Raw genomic sequence first — 18,996 nt, forward strand, 5'->3', positions numbered from 1 at the left:
TGGAGATCATTGCAACAAAGCCTCTCCACAGAGCACCAAAGAGGCTGCAGAGAATGCTCGTGATGATGCAATCATACAATGCTGAGATTCATTATCAACCAGGCAAAGACATGCAACTGGCTGATACGCTTAGTAGAGCCTATCTCAAGGACCCAAGAGTCGACAAGGAAAACGAGTTTGAGATGGGAAACATGGCAAAACATATCCCAATCTCTCATCCATTAATGAGGGATAATGAAGATACCAGATGAGATGGTATCATGCAACAACTTAAACTAATGATACAGACAGGATGGAAAGAGACACAACATGAGGTTGAACCAGTCCTTAGACCATACTTCCATGTGAGAGATGAACTGAGTACTCAGGGTGATCTGATCTTCAAGGGAGAAAAAGTTGAGATTCCCAAGTCAAGAAGGAAGGACCTGGTGGAACAAGTTCACTCGTCTCATCTGAGAGTGAACAGATGTGTAAGAAGAGCCAGAGAATGTATTTACTGGCCCAGAATGAACGCTGAGTTTAAGGACTTTGTTCAGAAGTGCGAGACCGGCAGGTCTCTCAAGAGAGAGACCAGCCAAAGGAAACACTTTAACCCCATGCCATTTCAGTGTGGCCCTGGGCAAAAGTGGGAGCAAACCTTTTCCACTTGGAGGGGAAAATGTACTTGGTAACAGAGGACTAGTTTTCAAGTTTCTGGGAGATTGACTTCCTCGAAAACATCTACTCATCAACCATCATTCGCAAACTTCAAGGACAATTTGCGAGATATGGAATCGCAGATGTCCTGATCACAGATAATGGGCCACAGTTCACAGCAGAGGAGTTTGTGAGGTTCTCAAATAAATGGGTGTTTCATCACCGTACATCGTCACCTCATTTTCCTCAGAGCAATAGAAAAGCTGAGAATGCTGTGAAGATTGCAAAGTCACTGCTGAGGAAGGCAAAGGCAGCAAATTCAGATCCTTACTTGAGCATGCTTGCCTTCCACAATACTTCTGCAAAATAAATGTTGAGCACTCCTGCGCAAAGACTGATGAACAGACGAACAAGGACCTTACTTCCAATTTTTGAAAAGATCTGAAAACAACAGGTGCAGAAATATGTGGCAGGTTGACTCAGATCAAGTAAAAGCAGACAGGTATACTACTATAACAGAGGTGCCAAAGACCTTCTACCACTGAGGGTTGGAGACACAGTAAGGGTGAGGCCAACTTCAGATAGACAGCAGACCTGGCAGAAAGCAGCATTAACTGGGCAAGCCTCGCAACCACGTTCGTTTGAAGTGATGACCGAGGAAGGCGCTAGGTACAGGAGAAACAGAAGACATCTGAGAAAGACTGGTCAAACAGCTCGGCAGACTGAAGCAGATGTTGGGATATCAGAGGTTTTGCCACAGGCCCGGCAGAATGACAACATGGCAGATTGACAGGGGGCCTCCAGAGGACAACGGCCAGTGACAATGACATCGGGAAGAGAAGTTCGTCAACCCAAGTACCTCATGGATTACGTGCAAGAGTGAAGAAAACGTGGACGTTATTTGTGGAAAGTAAAGTTATCATAATGTGTCATAATGAGTCGTGAATATGAATTTAGTATTTGTTAAATGTTGGTTTTGTTAAATGCTTATGGGTCTCAGTACAATGAACAATTTTGAAAAGAGGGGTGTAAAAGGGAAAGCACCAGGGGGTGAGAAAGAGTGAGACAGAGACAGAGACACGAGGTCGTTGTTGTCTTCTTCGAGATCTTCTATTGAGATCTCGATGGTCGGTCTGTCCACAAATCTTCTGTTGAGAAAGACGAGGAATTTTACAGTGGGAGGCCAATCGCTTTAATATCTGAAACAAATGCAGATGGCTTGCTTACTTAACGCTAAGCCTTACACACAAGGTCGATGAGAAAGACATGGGTAGAGGGAAAAGAAGGATGGTGGACTGCATTGGGGAACTTCTTGCTTTTCTTTAACACGGTCCAACTCGCGGTTGTGCTGACATGCTTGTCACAGGATGCGGGCTTGAACTCACACAAGAGCACACTTTTCTGAGCCCCACAACTCATCCGCTGCTGCAGAGGATAACGACTCTCTTTCTCCCTCTTGCTGTTGGGCCAATCTGTATCGAATCTTTCCTTCCATGCCATCTGTTATTCCACACTCAATCTGAGAGTTTGAACCAGATTGGGTCAGACATGCATGGACCACAGTGCACAGTTGGCCGAGTGATGTCATGCAGGCTTCTTTGGGCACCGCGGAAGCCGTTGATTTTTCGGAGTTCCAAACATTTCCATTTCCAAGCAAACCTCGGAGTTCAAATCCAATTGGCCAAATGTGTATAAACAAGCCAATGCATGCGCGACTGGCCATGTTGCATCCTGCGCATAATGCCAGGAAAAACGAGTTCACTGGACCACAACTGTGCACTGAAGTGGCACTTCAAAGGATCGATAGTAATTATAGGAAAAGATACAACTTTTAATAGTGAAACAACACAGTGAGATTAAATGGTTGACAATGCTGTCTAAACGCACTGTTTCTGGTGATGCTAATTGGGGTAATTGATGAGACAGCTAATTTAAACACATATATAAAGAGATAACTGACTGATCTTATGAAATTATCCCTTCCTGTAGGCCATTTTCATTACAATATGTGATTACGAGTGTTTGGTGTTGTTAAATGGGTGAATTAATGGGAAGATTTTTTTTTTCTTTTACACCCTGGACCACAAGACTTGGAGAGATCATAAGAAGCCCAAGTGCTGCACAGATGTGTAAAGGTGCAATTCCCTAACCCACGACTGTTCTCCGCAGGAGCATGGGGGCGTAGATTAGGTGCGATGGCTGGGGTGAATGTTCCTCTGATGGCCATGCGTCATGCCTATGTCATCACAGAGAGGATCGAAGGCATTCAGGTGTGAAATCCTCATCCAAAGCAAACTTCTACAACTGAGTCAAGCTAACTCGTGTTTGATGTATCTCATATTTTAAACGTTGATGATTGAGGAAATATTCTTTAATATGCTGAACGGATGTGATTGTTCGGACTATCCTCTGCGTAGAACATGCCCAACGTTCGAGACCATGATGCATCGGTCTATCTGAGGCTTCAGGGTGATGCTCTCTCTGTGGGTGGTTACGAGAGCAACCCGACCTTCATTGATGAGGTGTGAAAATGCTGTCATTATTGTCACGACACTGTATTCCGTGAATGTGCTGTTTATCTTCTTCAAGCTGAATTAACTTCCTCTAACTTGTTATGATGGTTCTCTTCACTTCAAAGTCATCAGTTGCCTCTCAAGATAAATATTTTTTTGAAAACATGTTGTAGCTCTCAAACCTTTATTGTGGTGTTATATTATACACAAGTGAATAAAAATAATATTTACGCTAAATAAAAAAAGCAATCTCGGGATGACAAAGTACAGTGTAAAAAAGTATTTAAACAACATGGGGATGATGTTGGTTTTGAGTCGCTAACAGTATTGCCATCACATAATAATCCCTACATCACTGCCTCCAGAATATTGTAAAGCTAAAAGTATTAGAAGCTCCTATATTTCATTTCAACATAAGTATAAGAAGCTCCTCTACAATTTCAGAGAGTTCTTGCAACTTCAGTTATTTCTCATTTTTGTTATTCTCACTTTTGTTTTTTTTATTAACTTTGACAAACCAATCACAAATGCAGGTAATTGCTGAATGCTGTTATTAGAGATGTGCATGCAGTTTGTAAGAAGTTGATGTTTATGTACTGGTGTTAACATTGCAGTTGGGATGCTAATTTGTCAAGTCTTAGTATATGGCTACAATACAAGAGTAATCAAGTACCGTTGTAACCAGTGGAGTGTTTGTAGAAGCTTGAAGGAATAATTGATGAGGTGTAAAGGAGGCAGTGATGTAGGGATTGTTGTGTGACAGCAATACTGTAAGCTACTCTTGAAACCAACATCATCCCTATCTTGTTAAAAACCTTTTTTAGGCTGTAGTTTGTCATCCCCACATTGCCTTATTTATTTAGCATAAAAAATTTTATTCACTTATTTCTGTAAATTTTTTTTTTAATGTTGAATAAAAGAATGCTATCGTACTCAGAGGATACCCAATATTGCAGCAAAAGTGCCAAAAGATCTTAGTCAGCAATGTCAAATAATGCATATCTTCCTGAAAGACTTACGTAACCCTGACTATCTTGCAGCTCTGTTTTTATTTTTATTTTTATTTTGTACACACTGTCAAGGCTCGTATGAGAGCTAACACACAGAAACGCACAACAAGGGGAGCAGGAGATAAAAAAGGCAGGAGAGGGAAGGAAAAAAAACAGTGGGGAACAGAGACATGAGGAGATCTGTGAAAAGGAGAGGGATGGAGTGGGCTAAACAGGGTAAACAAGATGGACATGACAGTGACTTTCAGGTCCTAACACTACAGGGACTTTAAGGAAGGAAAGCGGGGAATTTGAAGGATGCGGGTTTGGAGTGCATTCGCGGGGGTAGAAAAGATCGTGGTTTTGGATGGGGGAAGATAATAGATGGAGTGGTGAACAGCGGTTTTGAAGACCTGGAGGGAAGAGTGGGATTGAAGAGTGTGAGGGAGTTTGTTCCAAAGGTGGGGATAAAAGAGAAATGAAAGACTGAAGGTGAGCAGTGATTCTTGATTTTGGTAGTTTTACCAGAAGGGGGTTGCTGGCGGACCTTGAGCACCCGGCGGAAATAGGGGGGTGACATATCTCAGACAGAGCAAGAGGGGTGTGGCCGGAGAGGAGATGGCAGAAGACAGAAAGACCACCGACCTGCCTGCGGTGAGGGTGAGAGACCCAAAGACTCAGCCTTATTGAGGGAGATGCCAATGATGCGAAATGCCTTGGTTTCCACAGCGTGAAGCTGAGAAAGGTGAGAGGCTGGAGCACCATCACAGAGGGGAGAGCAGTACTCCATCAGGCTGCGAATGAAAGCTTTGTATGTGATCAGGAGCTCAGGTGTACCGAGGAAGGACTTTGCACGATGGAGGATGTCCTGTCGGCGACTGTCTTTGGAGGCCAGGTCGGAAATGTGGCTTTCCTAGGAAAGATCATGGCAAATAGTGAGCCCAGTAGGTTGAATGAAAGGACTTCTTCAAGAGAATTGATGTGAGAGTAGATGGCCGGGGGGGGGGGGGTTGGGGGTTGGGTTTCCAGACTGTCTTTTCGGAGAGACAGAGTGATTGAGAGTGTGAGATTTGTCAGGGTTGAAACACATGTTGATGGACCAGTTTGTGATTTTATCCAGATCTGCAGAGTGTGAAGAAGCTTCTGCTTGCTGATCTGAGGGATGACGGTGGTACGGCAGAGGGTGGAGTCATCAGCAAAGAGATAAAGAGGATTTACCAGAGAGTCAGAGAGATCATTGATGAAAACCAGAAAAACAACAGGGCCCAGAATACTGCCTTGAGGAACTCCAGCCTGGACAGGAAGAGGGGATGAGAGAACTCCATTTATGGTCACATATTGGCTGCGACAGGAGAGGAAGTCTTCGAGCCATGAGTGAAGATGTCCTTGGGTACCATCAGAAGAGAGTTTTATGAACAGGACAGGGTGCCAGACCATTTTGAAGGCAGGTGATATGTCTTGGGAGATGGCTCTGATTTAATGTTTGGCATTGAGGAACTCCATCCATTGTTGAGAGAGCAGAACAGCATATCCAGGGTAGTGCGATCTGGTCTGAATCCAAATTGATGATTGGAAATCAAGCCATTGCAGAAGAGGAAGGATTTAATGTCTGAAGCGATGATGGATTCCATAACCTTGCTGATGATTGGGAGATGGCTGATTGGTCTGAAGTTGCAGGGATCTGTTTTTGCACCTTTTTATGCAGGGCAGTAATGTTTGCTGATTTTCAAGCAGATGGCAGATGATCTTGAGTAAATGAGAGGGTGAATTGAACAGAGAGAGAGAGAGAGAGAGAGAGAGAGAGAGAGAGAGAGAGAGAGAGAGAGAGAGAGAGAGAGAGAGAGAGAGAGAGAGAGAGAGAGAGAGAGAGAGAGAGAGAGAGAGAGAGAGAGAGGCAGAGAGAGGCAGAGAGAGAGGCAGAGAGAGAGGCAGAGAGAGAGGCAGAGAGAGGCAGAGAGAGGCAGAGAGAGAAGCAGAGAGAGAAGCAGAGAGAGGCAGAGAGAGGCAGAGGGAGGCAGAGAGAGAAGCAGAGAGAGAGGCAGAGAGAGAGGCAGAGAGAGGCAGAGAGAGGCAGAGAGAGGCAGAGAGAGGCAGAGAGAGGCAGAGAGAGGCAGAGAGAGGCAGAGAGAGGCAGAGAGAGGCAGAGAGAGGCAGAGAGAAGCAGAGAGAAGCAGAGAGAAGCAGAGCAGGTTTTTAGGTCACATGGGTTGATGCCGTCTGGACTGTTTTCAGAATCTGAGTCGAGGTTTGACAGCAAACTATCCACCTTTCAGGAGAAAAGGACACAGAGTCCAGCAACAGTTGGGTGCAACTGGGTAAGGTTGGTACAGAAAGCGATAGGTTTGGGACACAAGATTTAGAAGCAAACACGGAGATTAGGCATTCAGCCTTTTTACATGCCGTGTCAGCTGTGTGGCTATTTGAGGTAAGGGAGGTGATGGAGCGGAACATACATGAGAAACAGATTTACCTCGATGCCACAAGGATTTGGAGGAGGGAGAGAGGTTTGAGAGTTCAGACTGGAGATTAGAAAGATGTTGTTTTCTGGCTCTCCTGAGGGTCGACATACACTTGTTCCGAACTTTACGGAAGGAACTGAGATTGCCTTCATTTGGATTAAGCTTCCATGAGGCGAAGGAAAGTTGTTTCAGGACAACTGCCTTGCCACAAGCTTCAATGTACCATGGGTGGGAGGAAGGGTAGGACAACTAAAGACGAGATGGGATAAATCTGTGCATGAAAGAGAGAAAGTTTCGACAAAAGAATTCCCACGACAAATTGATGTCAGAGGAAGTAGAAATGGGAGACCAGTCTAGAAGTTTGATGGTTGTTTGAAGTCCCTGCCGGTCAGCCTGAGTGAAATGCCAGACACGACGGCGTTGAGGTGGTTCTCTAATAACAGACAGAGAGATGTCTACTTTGACAAGCATGTGGTCAGATGAACCAATTGGAGCGAAGAACAGATATTTTCAAGGAAATTGGTCAAAATCAGATCCAGAAGAGATAGAGTACCATTGGTTGAGATCCAGGTCGGGAAGTTGACAGATTGTGTCAGTCCTAATGAGTCACTTTTTATTGAGTTATTGCTCATTTCTCAAAGAACTAGATGGTATTCTGAGAATACATAACCCTTGCAGTCTTGAGAAGGACTTGGTGTGAGCCAAGTCTTTTATTTTTTTTCAGGTTTTTTTTTTCTTTGATCCAATATGGCTGCGAGACCACGTGACCGATGACATCATCTTTATCAAAACATATTTCCCATGAGTAATTTTGCAATTACCCATGGGAAATACAGTCATCAATTAGTTAAATTTTGCATTGGTCATTGAAGCTGTTTCTCCTACGACGATTTTCAAAGATTTCCCCTGAGATCCAATACGGATGCCAGACCACGTGACACATGCTGGTCATATTTATGAAAATCGTGTTCAAATTTAAAGTCAATTGGATGAAAATTGAGGATTTCAGAAATTTGGCCAATGTTGACTTTTTGGCAGATGTTGACTTCAAAAATAATTGGTGGTTGAATTCAATGAGCTGATCTGAAAATTCTGCTCAAATTTCAAGTAAATCATATGAAAATTGAGGATTTTAGAAAATTGGTCTATGTTGACCTCAAAAGAGTGACTGCTACATCACATGGTCATACAACATGTGGTGAAGTTTAAATTTCCTCTGCTGAATGGTTTTCAATGCATGCTCTTAACAAAATGCAGACATGTACGACATACGAAATTCCACAAACGACATACGTTATCACGATCACTTTGTTATGTTCAGTGATGTGCTTTTGTTCCAGTTGGTGAGGCACACGCATCGTGTTTACCTGGAGAGTTTTACATTGCTGTAAGTGAGGGGCGTGGGATGCTTTCTGGCAGGGATAGTGGCGCCATGTTTTGATGATGTGCAAGTCACACAACAAAACATGTTGGTTGGTTTTCCATTCTAAAGTAGTTGGAGTCGGTGTTTTACACCACAACATGCTTAACCCTGCTTTTTGCTTCACGAGCACAGGGTAATAATATCATCATCCAGTCTCGGGGCACACAATGAAATGACCTGCACTTAGAAATGTTCAAAATAATGACTGTGGATTAACAGTAGAGAGAACAACATCATGTGGTGATCATGCTGAAGCCTGATATACATAGCCATCTGCATGACAAAATCAGGTAAATTTTCATCAACATGCATTGGGGAGTACCTAACCTTGAGTACCTAGGGGAGTACCTAGGCGAGTACCTAGGGGCACTTGTTGCCATTCATACTCTCGCTGCTGTACACATACACTGGGGGTGTTCAGCAAATGTGCTTGAGTAAAAAATTCGTTTTCTGTACCCCAAGTACCTGTCCTGTCCATAGGAGAAGCTCTTATGTAGGCTGGAGAGCATTGGACACACCACTGGAAAGTATGAATGGCTCAATATCAGACATGTGTGTGACAATTGCAGAACACACAGCCCAGTGTTGTTGTGGGGCAGTGATGTTATGTGCAAGTGATGTTATGTGCAAGTGATGTGGGGCAGTGATGTTATATGTTGTGGGGCTATTTTATTTTCATAAATATAACACTGAAAAACACAGGATTTCCCGATGCAATGATGTTTCTCCTGATATTATTTGATGTCCATATGTACGACATTGAGACAAATGCATAGCGGCCACGTCCCCATCAGGCTGATTGACAGTCGTACAGTCCTGCCCACCCCTCGGATCCCTGCCTATTCTTTTACAAATTAATATTGTTTTTCATACGTTTCGTGGAATTATTTCAAGCTATTAAAATTACAATACCAAAGGATGATGCACGAGATAAAACTGTCGGATGGTACGAGAATCATTGCCATTGATAGAACCAGCTCGGAAATATGCCATCTGAAAAAATCTTATTTCATTATTATTTTTGCTCACCAGGACTTTCGTTAGGTGAGCTTTTGCGATCGAGCAGTGTCCATAGATGAGTGAGTCAGTGAGTGAGTGATTGAGTGAGTCGGTCTGTAAACGCTTCAGTCATCGCTTGAACCAAACACACGATTTTGATGAAACTTGGCCACAAGCTTCATATCTGATGCCTCACGAAGGTTTATTGACCACATCAAAATCTCCGCTCACTTTGGGGGTTTACGGGATTCTTTTTTTGACCCCCACCCCCACCCCACAGGGTATTTGCTCTCTTCTCCAAAACTACACACAGGATTTCGATGAAATTTGACCACAACCTTCATCACCCCTAATGTACCAAAGTGTATTGACTGCATCAAAGTCTGCGCTCATTGAGGGGTCTCGGGGGTGGAGGGGAAGGAGGGCGGGGGTTGAAACCCCCCAAAAAGAGGTCTTTGCTGTCTCCTCTGAAACTACACACACAATTTCTATGAAACTTGACCATAACATTCATCACACATGATAGGCCAAAGTATATCGACCGCATCAAAAAAGGGATCTGTGGGCGGGGGGGGGGGTTAACCCCTCAAAATAGGTATTTGTTCTTTTCTCCAAAACTACACACGATTTTGATGTAACTTGACCACAACATTGATCATCCATGATGTACCACACTCTATCGACCATATCAAAATCTGCACTCATCAAAGTGGTCGATGGTCGACTGGAGGTTTTCAAAGTGGTCGACTGGAGGTCGACTGGTTGACCCCCAAAAATAGGTATTTGTGGTCGTCTCCAAAACTACACACATGACTTAGATGAAACTTGGCCACAACCTTCACCACCTGTGATGTACCAAAGTTTATCAATAGCATTAAAATCTGTACTCATTCATGTGGTCTATGGGGAGGGAGGGAGGGAGGGAGGGAGGGGGGGGCGAGGGAGATCGATTCCCAAAATAGGTTTGTGTTTTCTTCTCCAAACTACACACAGAATTTCAATGAAACTTGACCACAACCTTCATCACCCTTGAGTGTACCAAAGTTTAGTGTCTGCCGGGGAGTTGAGTGATTGTTGCTCCTGTTGTGGAATTTTCTGATTTGTTTTATTAACCGACCTGGTGTAAATCCTGTTACTCCATTTGTAAGAAACAATTAATTCACTGTCCACAACGAAAAGTACATTTGATCAGAGAACATTTATTTCATGGTACCACGGAGTCCAAAACACTGAGATGGTAAACATCCACATTGATTTGCACTAAACTAAGCTTACATTTCCTGATATATATATATATATATATATATATATATATATATATATATATATATATATATATATATATATATATATATATATATATATATATATATATATATACACATATACATACATACTGTGGAGGAATGGAGGCAACTGGGGGAACACACACAGAGAGAGAGAGAGAGAGAGAGAGAGAGAGAGAGAGAGAGAGAGAGAGAGAGAGAGAGAGAGAGAGAGAGAGAGAGAGAGAGAGAGAGAGAGAGAGAGAGAGAGAGAGAGAGAGAGAGAGAGAGAGAGAGAGAGAGAGAGAGAGAGAGAGAGAGAGAGAGAGAGAGAGAGAGAGAGAAAGAGAGAGAGAGAGAAAGAGAGAGAGAGAGAATGAGAGAGAGAGAGAATGAGAGAATGAGAGAGAGAGAGAATGAGAGAGAATGAGAGAGAATGAGAGAGAATGATGACCTTCAGCTGGCCTTGGTGAGAGAGGATAAGACATTCGGTTATAGGTCTTAAGAAGAAATGAATATAAGGAATTGTGTATATAAAAGGCAGTGAGTACATGGGTCTGATAAGCATTAGGCAAAATAACTCAAACTGCAATACGTGTCGACTCAGTGAAAGAGAATGACATAATCATGGCAAAAGTTGCAGTGCCATCAACCAGGCCACCCTGTAGCACAGCAAGACATTCCCCCCATCAACACCCAGACAAAAGGGAAACACAATTGACAGCCAATTCGACGAAAGCATAAAAATTAAATTTATAAAGCACCAGCAACAATTGTAATTGAGAGTATATGAATATAATTATTTTTTCTTCTACACTCCTGACCGTGGTGTTTCAGGACAGGTGGTCCTATTTTTATGATTATGATGAATGAAAATATGAATTCCCGGGTTTTATCGATCTCATTTGTTTTGCTTTTTTTTTTTTTTTGCATTTTCCATGGTCTGGAAAACTGAGAAGTGATCCCTGCCTTGCCAATCAGCTGAATAGACCAAGTAGGTTCTCATATGTAGTCAAAGTGACTCTTTTGAGAAGATACTGTAAACTTTGGTTTTGTATGTAGCAGATGGGGCGGCCATTTTTTTCCATGCCATCCCTACATATAGCACACTGGCATACTCTGACAAGTTTGGGGAATCTGCATTAAAAAACGTGCACCTTTAAATGCTGTCTTAATCTGTTGCCTTCAATTGTCTTCGCAGGCATGGACTGGGGACCTTGGGCGCACACAGGCTGGGGACCTTGGGTGCATGTGGACTGGGGACCTTGGGTGCATGTGGACATAGATCTTGGGCATGCACGGACTGGGGGTCTTGGGTATGTGCAGACTGGGGGCCTTTGGCGTACGTGGACTGGGGGCCTTCGGTGCATGCGAACTGGCAGCCTTTGGCACACACTGACTAGGGATCTTGGGTGTGTGTGGACTGTGGGTCTTGGGTGTGTGTGGATTGAAATAAATATAGTTCACTTGCAAAAGCAATGCGAAATCCACAAATGGCTATAGAGCCATACAACCAGACTGAGTTGCAAAGAAGTTTAAGCATTTGCTTTGAGTCTTTTTATCTTTATTTTTTAAGGTCAGTGGTTTTGTTCTTATCCTGGTCAACTGATATCAGACTTAAAAATGATACATGCCAGTTCCTTGTTTGATGCTCAGCATTCATGGATTGAGCAAGGAGAAGGGGGGTGAGGGGGGGTTACGTCACTTCTCCAGAGCTCAACAGCTGTATTATGTTTGTCTGAAGCACAACTCTGGTGTTGTCTCATGCAGGTGTCTACGTTTGTGCATGGAATGTATTGCAGCTCGTCCATAAGCTTTGGATGCTGCAGAAAACAAAACTTTACAGTGCATTTATTTGGAAGGTAATTTCTAATTTATTTAAGGTTTTTTTTATTTATTTCAGGTAAGATTACCCTTCTCGGTGCAGATCTTCTCCTTCTTCTTCTTCTTCTTCTTCTTCTTCTTCTTCTTCTTCTTCTTCTTCTTCTTCTTCTTCTTCTTCTTCTTCTTCTTCTTCTTCTTCTTCTTCTTCTTCTTCTTCTTCTTCTTCTTCTTCTTCTTTTTCCTTTTTCTTTTCCTTTTCCTTTTCCTTTTCCTTTTCCTTTTCCTTTTCCTTTTCCTTTTCCTTTTCCTTTTCCTTTTCCTTTTCCTTTTCCTTTTCCTTTTCCTTTTCCTTTTCCTTTTCCTTTTCCTTTTCTTCTTCTTTTTCTTTTTCTTTTTCTTCTTCTTTTCTTCTTCTTCTTTTTCTTCTTTTTTTTTTTCTTCTTTTTTTTTTTCTTCTTTTTCTTTTTCTTCTTCTTCTTTTTCTTCTTCTTCTTTTTCTTGTTCTTCTTTTTCTTCTTCTTCTTTTTCTTCTTCTTCTTTTTCTTCTTCTTCTTTTTCTTTTTCTTCTTTTTTTTCTTCTTCTTTTTCTTCTTCTTCTTTTTCTTCTTCTTCTTTTTCTTCTTCTTCTTTTCTTCTTCTTCTTCTTTTTCTTCTTCTTCTTTTTCTTCTTCTTCTTCTTTTTCTTCTTCTTCTTCTTTTCTTCTTCTTCTTCTTTTTCTTCTTCTTCTTCTTTTTCTTCTTCTTCTTCTTTTTCTTCTTCTTCTTCTTTTCTTCTTCTTCTTCTTTTTCTTCTTCTTCTTCTTCTTCTTCTTCTTCTTCTTTTCTTCTTCTTCTTCTTTTTCTTTCTTCTTCTTTTCTTTTTCTTTTCTTTTCTTTTTCTTTTTCTTTTTCTTCTTCTTTTTCTTCTTCTTTTTCTTTTTCTTTTTCTTTTTCTTTTTCTTTTTCTTTTTCTTCTTCTTTTTCTTCTTCTTTTTCTTCTTCTTTTTCTTCTTCTTTTTCTTCTTCTTTTTCTTCTTCTTTTTCTTTCTTCTTTTTCTTTTTCTTCTTTTTCTTTTTCTTTTTCTTTTTCTTTTCTTTTTCTTTTCTTTTCTTTTTCTTTTTCTTTTTCTTTTTCTTTTTCTTTTCTTTTTCTTTTTCTTTTTCTTTTTCTTTTTCTTTTCTTTTTCTTTTTCTTTTTCTTTTTCTTTTTCTTCTTCTTTTCTTCTTCTTTTTCTTCTTCTTTTTCTTCTTCTTTTTCTTCTTCTTTTTCTTCTTCTTTTTCTTCTTCTTTTTCTTCTTCTTTTTTCTTCTTTTTCTTCTTCTTTCTTCTTCTTCTTTCTTCTTTTTTCTTCTTTTTCTTCTTTTTCTTTTTTTTCTTTTTCTTTTTCTTTTCTTTTTCTTTTTCTTTCTTCTTTTTCTTTTTCTTCTTTTTCTTTTTCTTCTTCTTCTTCTTCTTCTTCTTCTTCTTCTTTCTTCTTCTTCTTCTTCTTCTTCTTCTTCTTCTTCTTCTTCTTCTTCTTCTTCTTCTTCTCTTCTTCTTCTTCTTCTTTTCTTTTCTTCTTCTTCTTTTCTTTTTCTTTTTCTTTTCTTTTTCTCTTTCTTTTCTTTTTCTTCTTCTTTTCTTTTTCTTTTCTTTTTTTCTTCTTCTTTTTCTTTTTCTTTTCTTTTTTTTTTCTTTTTCTTCTTCTTCTTTTTCTTTTTCTTTTTCTTTTTCTTCTTTTTCTTTTTCTTTTTCTTTTTCTTTTTCTTTTCTTTTTCTTTTTCTTTTTCTTTTTCTTTTTCTTTTCTTTTCTTTTCTTCTTCTTTCTTCTTTCTTTTCTCTTTTTCTTCTTCTTTTTCTTCTTCTTTTTCTTCTTCTTCTTTTCTTCTTCTTCTTTTTCTTCTTCTTTTTCTTCTTCTTTTTCTTCTTCTTCTTCTTTTTCTTCTTCTTTTTCTTCTTCTTTTCTTCTTCTTTTCTTCTTCTTTTTCTTTCTTCTTTTTCTTTTTCTTTTTCTTTTCTTCTTTTTCTTTTTCTTTTTCTTTTTCTTTTTCTTTTTCTTTTTCTTTTCTTTTTCTTTTTCTTCTTCTTCTTCTTTTTCTTCTTCTTCTTCATGCATATAGCAGTTTGGCTGCCAGGTCGCTGTCATTGTGTTGGGCGCAACTATGCTGCTGATGCTGTACCCTTATACCAGTACACTAATACTCACTTCACCAACCTCAGAAAGATGACAGGTTAAATCAATCCCACCGGGTGTTAATTCAATGGAAAACAGGGCTCAAACTCAGGACCCTAAAATCTCAAACCAGCCACCCCAACCACTAAGCCAACACCAGGCTCAAATGCAGGTCTATTCAGATCTTTACTTCCAGATCCATTTGGAGGAGGTCCCAATGTTTTGGCCTGACGAGTTCCGTATATTTTGACCTTTGCTAAAAAAAAAACACTTTCAAAATGTGATAGTATGATTTTCCAGGTGGTCTTTTTGAAAATCTTGAGTAGGTGTATGAAATCACACTTGAGTTTGCAGGTCATGTTTTATTTTAGACTGGCTATTGATTTTATGTGCAGTCATGAGCACACAATAATGCTGCTTCTGTTTGTGGCCAAGGTGTAACATTGGTTGATATGGTGTGAATGCTTTCACAAAGTGCAGGTGAAAAATGTTTCTTGAACTTGAGAACTCGATGAAGTCCACCAGGAATAATATGTGATGTAAGATGCAACCTGTGTCTTATGTGGCAACCTGTATCTTATCTACCAGGATAATATGGGTGACGAATTCTCAGTTTATTGACCATGAAAGGTTGGGCTATGGGTGTTAGGGGCACTTGTTGCCATTATCCTGCTCAATGTTTCCTGATGTCAGCAGCAGCATCTGCACTCTGAACCATTAATTTAACACATTTGATCCTGTCGGCTGATTGAAAAAAGCAGCGCTAATGTGTTGTCTTTGAATATTTGTTTGAGTTTGAAAGAATTGGTTGAGGGGCGAAGGTTACTGCAATCAATCATTAGGCACAAACACTATAAAGGGCAAACCTTATCAACATGAGTGGAAGACCTCAATTTCTCTCTTTCTCTGATGTACCATATTCTTCACAGAGGATCAGTGCCACCAAAGCAGCTTCCTGAGCAAAGGCTATACTGGGTGGTTTGCCATCTCCATCCCTACAGTGGTTCAGGTTGGAATTTGTAATTTGGTCATGGTGCCAGCGATAGTTCGCCTCCTCTTTCCGAAGAACACTGTGAGATCTTCAACGTCCATCAACTAATGCTGGCAGATGGGATGCCCAGTTTAGCGTTCATCCGAGGGATGACACACATTGATGAATCACCTTGCTTGTGAAACACCGGGATGACGGTTTACAGCTGGGTCAGGTTTCAAACCCAGGCTAGACAGCTTAGAGGTGAGTGTGCGTACCTCAAGGTCATCCCAAGACTGAAAGACTTCAATACCTGCATCGTTTTATCAAACTGCACACAATTGATTTGTTTTTCAAGCATGGAAGTAGTTAAACACCCTAAAAATCTCCATTCCACATGAGATATGGGACAGTTATTACCCTCGCCAAGGGAGATGTATTGCATTTGGATTTGTTTGTTTGTTTGTTTGTCTGCACAGAACTTTAGTGCTTTTCTCCACAACCGCTTGTTGGTTCGAGACAAAATGTTCACCATTGGAGAAACTACTCAAGTGGGGTGTTTTAATGATAATTATGTCGTCACATGCCACGTGGTGTGGCAGCCATGTTGGAAAATCTGAAAAAGATGGACCTCTTATCTCAGAAACTGCACCAAGAAAAAAATTGAAACTTGACACACAGCAAGTACTCCTCATGGGGAATAAGTGTGATTTTAAAAAATGGCATCATAGGTGCCTTCGTTCCATGGCATCATAATTGCATATGTAGAACGCCACATCTGATCAGCATGAACATTTTTGAGGGTCATTGTGGGATAAAATGGTCCACAGAATAAAAATTGATGTCATCAGTTACGTGATTCGGCAGCCATATTGTTTGTTTTAAAAATACCCTTCAAAAATCTCTAAAGTGGCTGATCAGATTGAGCCAAAACATTGCACGAATGACTGTGTTGCGGTTCTGCAAAAACCGTATGCCTCTTAAGGCAATGGCACCCACCATACAGTGATCCCCAAGCAGTTATTTCATTAGGATTCGTGTAGTTAGTCCTCATATCTAGTGGGTTCATGGGACGAAGTGCATTGTGTTGGTCTCGTAGTTAGGTCTAATAAATATCTCTGATTCTTACTCTGACCTCTACCCGAACCCTTTCCTTTGAGCCACAGTACACAACAAGCATGCAAGCACACACGCCATTCAATAGGCAATTGTTAATAAGCACACGGCGATGCCTCCCATGGCTCAGATCATCCCCATCCCTGTTGCACACAAGACAACCTGCCCCAGGAATTTGCGTGCCAATATTTCATTCAAATCTGCGCACCAATTCTCAACTGGCACCTCACCTTACTGTGCACCTCACTCACCAAATCTCACCACTTTCACGCCAAACACATCCTGCACATGGGGAAAAATACTCCTGCACCTCCTCATACCTCTGTATCGCTACAATTCAGCAATCTATTTTGAGGAGCACTGCATGGCATCGGATTGTCCTCAGCGCCACGCGAAGCTCAACCACACAACAGATGCTAATAGCTTCACCACATATCACCAGGAATGTCCCGAGTGAGTGTCCGGAATTGTTGCAGCCCTCATCTCATCATCAGACCACAGCAAGACCGAAAGCAATGCGGGAAGGGTGATCCGCGAGTTTGGTTTGGGTCACGGGAGTGCATTTTGGCTTGTGAAGGAGCCCATGGCTGGCGGAGAAAGTCTGCTGCCATCCGACATACAGACTACACTCGGTGCATGTTCATGGCTGGCGTGCCGGCTCGGGGAGCATGCCCCCATCTTAAGTCAGGAGCTCTGAGCCGTGCCAAAGCTGGTAGGCATCTGAGCCATTTTCCGGTCCCAGAGCATGGCGGGGCATGGCTTGGGCTGCTGTGGCCCAACAGAGGAGCAGGATTTGGGCCATATCATGTCCCTTTCCGGTCCTCGCCCCACCCTTCGCTTGGAGTTTATAAAAGGGGGTAGCACGGAGCCGTTAGCTCAGACTTCTTCTTCAAGAGCTTCTTCTTCGAGAACTTGATCCGAATTTGACTGCTGTCCTTCGAGTCTTCCTCCTGTCCTGTCAATGTGCCACCACCCCCACGAAGCCAGATGGACTCACCGCCAGCCACGGACAACAGACCAGTGCGGAGCACACGTTGCCACGAGCCCCGGCGAATATACAGGCAGGAGATAATGCGCCATATCACGAGGTGGGAATGCTCAGGCGGAGCGTCCCAGAGAGGTACACGCTGCACATACAGACGTTTACACGGCTAGGTTAGGGATCTTCCTTCTCATGTATCTATTCTGCTCTTTCTCTCCATCTAACCCTCTATCACGTCTTCTTTGGATGCACAACAAAGAACCTTTCTCTCTCTTTCATGGCTATCTAACCTTCCGTGTGTGTGTGTGTGTGTGTGTGTGTGTGTGTGTGTGTGTGTGTGTGTGTGTGTGTGTGTGTGTGTGTGTGTGTGTGTGTGTGTGTGTGTGTGTGTGTGATGGTGCCTGACCTAGATTAAGTAAGATTGTCGAAGATAGTCGGGATAATCCTGCTCTGTGTCCTCTTTTATAAGTGGCCTTTTGCTGCACCCCACAAATTCCTTGCTCTCTCTCTCTCCATCGAGTGCAGCCTCTGGCTGCTGGTTGCATCATTGGTTGGGACGTGGCTATGCCGCTGATGCAGTGTCCCCCTTACCAGTACACTGGTACTCATTTTGCCGACCTCGGAAGGATGACAGGCTGAGTCAACCTCCTGGTGTATTAATTCAGCGGTCAACGGGGCTTGAACTCAGGACCCGAGGATCCCAAGCCGCCACTCTAACCACTAAGCCAACACCAGGCTTAATTCCTTGCTATCCCCTGCTGTACATAAAATATAACCCCATTCACTGTGCCACATACTTTTCCTCGCTTGGTTGTAAATAAATGCATTGCATTTAAATTTTCACAGCTCGTTTTTCTGTTTTCTTCCATTGGTCTATCATGGCCCGCACCATAGTTTAGCTAGGACGTTATTTTCCAACGATCTGTTTCCTAGTCGATACGTGCTTGGCACTTCTGCTCGGCTGCATCTGATCTGGTAAGTTGATCGGGTTTGAGCAAGTGCTTACCGAGGGCATGTTCCCCGTTAATTAGATCACGTGACCTTTAGGTAAACAGTATTAATTATATTGAGGACCCGAAGTCACGTGGTCGAGTTATTGGCATTCGTGGTCGATTCGCGACCCACCGCATCATGAAGTTATTCGTGTGTGACGGCCTGCTATTCCGGAGAGTCTGGTGGGAACCCGAAGTAGTTTACCCTTCGTGGTCTTCGCTTCCGACTCTGGGTCCGCAACAACTACCTATCCATGAGGAACAAAAGGTTCACACATATGATCTCATATGTCGCATGGTTTGGCAGTGATATTGGATTTACCGTAAAATCTATAAAAAAAATCTTCTTCTCCAGAACGGCTTGACAGATAGAGAGGAAACTTCACACAAATGTTCCACAAGCCATGTGTGTACACTGTACAATTTTAGTAAGGAATAATTGATAGATCACTTGGTTAAGCAGCCGTATTGGATCGAAGAAAAATATTAAATAATGTTTTCTCTGGAACCGCTTAACTATTCGACATGAAGCAACACAATTATGATCTAGTAGTGATGCGGAATATACGTTTTAAATTTCAACTTGATTGGACACATGGTCTGGCAGCCAGAATTATTTAATTTTTTTGGTCTAGGTTATTTTTTATGTTTTTTTTTAGTTATTATTATTTGTTTGAATAAGGCTGACTTGGCTGT

The 18,996-nt window shown here is 41.8% G+C and overlaps 1 protein-coding gene across 2 annotated transcripts in view; it reads left to right on the forward strand.

The window, feature by feature from the left end:
- SARDH (sarcosine dehydrogenase) overlaps positions 1-18,996 on the forward strand; it is a 153,938-nt gene that overhangs the window by 42,979 nt on the left and 91,963 nt on the right. For both annotated transcript variants that reach the window (XM_085854354.1, XM_085854355.1), the window contains 2 exons: positions 2,806-2,906; positions 3,054-3,158. In XM_085854354.1, the coding sequence (XP_085710480.1) occupies positions 2,806-2,906; positions 3,054-3,158 (206 nt within the window). The remainder of the gene's footprint in view (positions 1-2,805; positions 2,907-3,053; positions 3,159-18,996) is intronic.

Source organism: Eptatretus burgeri, chromosome 14 (assembly GCF_056783735.1).
Source record: "Eptatretus burgeri isolate ZD-2024b chromosome 14, Ebu_testis_v1, whole genome shotgun sequence".
NCBI lineage: Eukaryota > Metazoa > Chordata > Myxini > Myxiniformes > Myxinidae > Eptatretus > Eptatretus burgeri.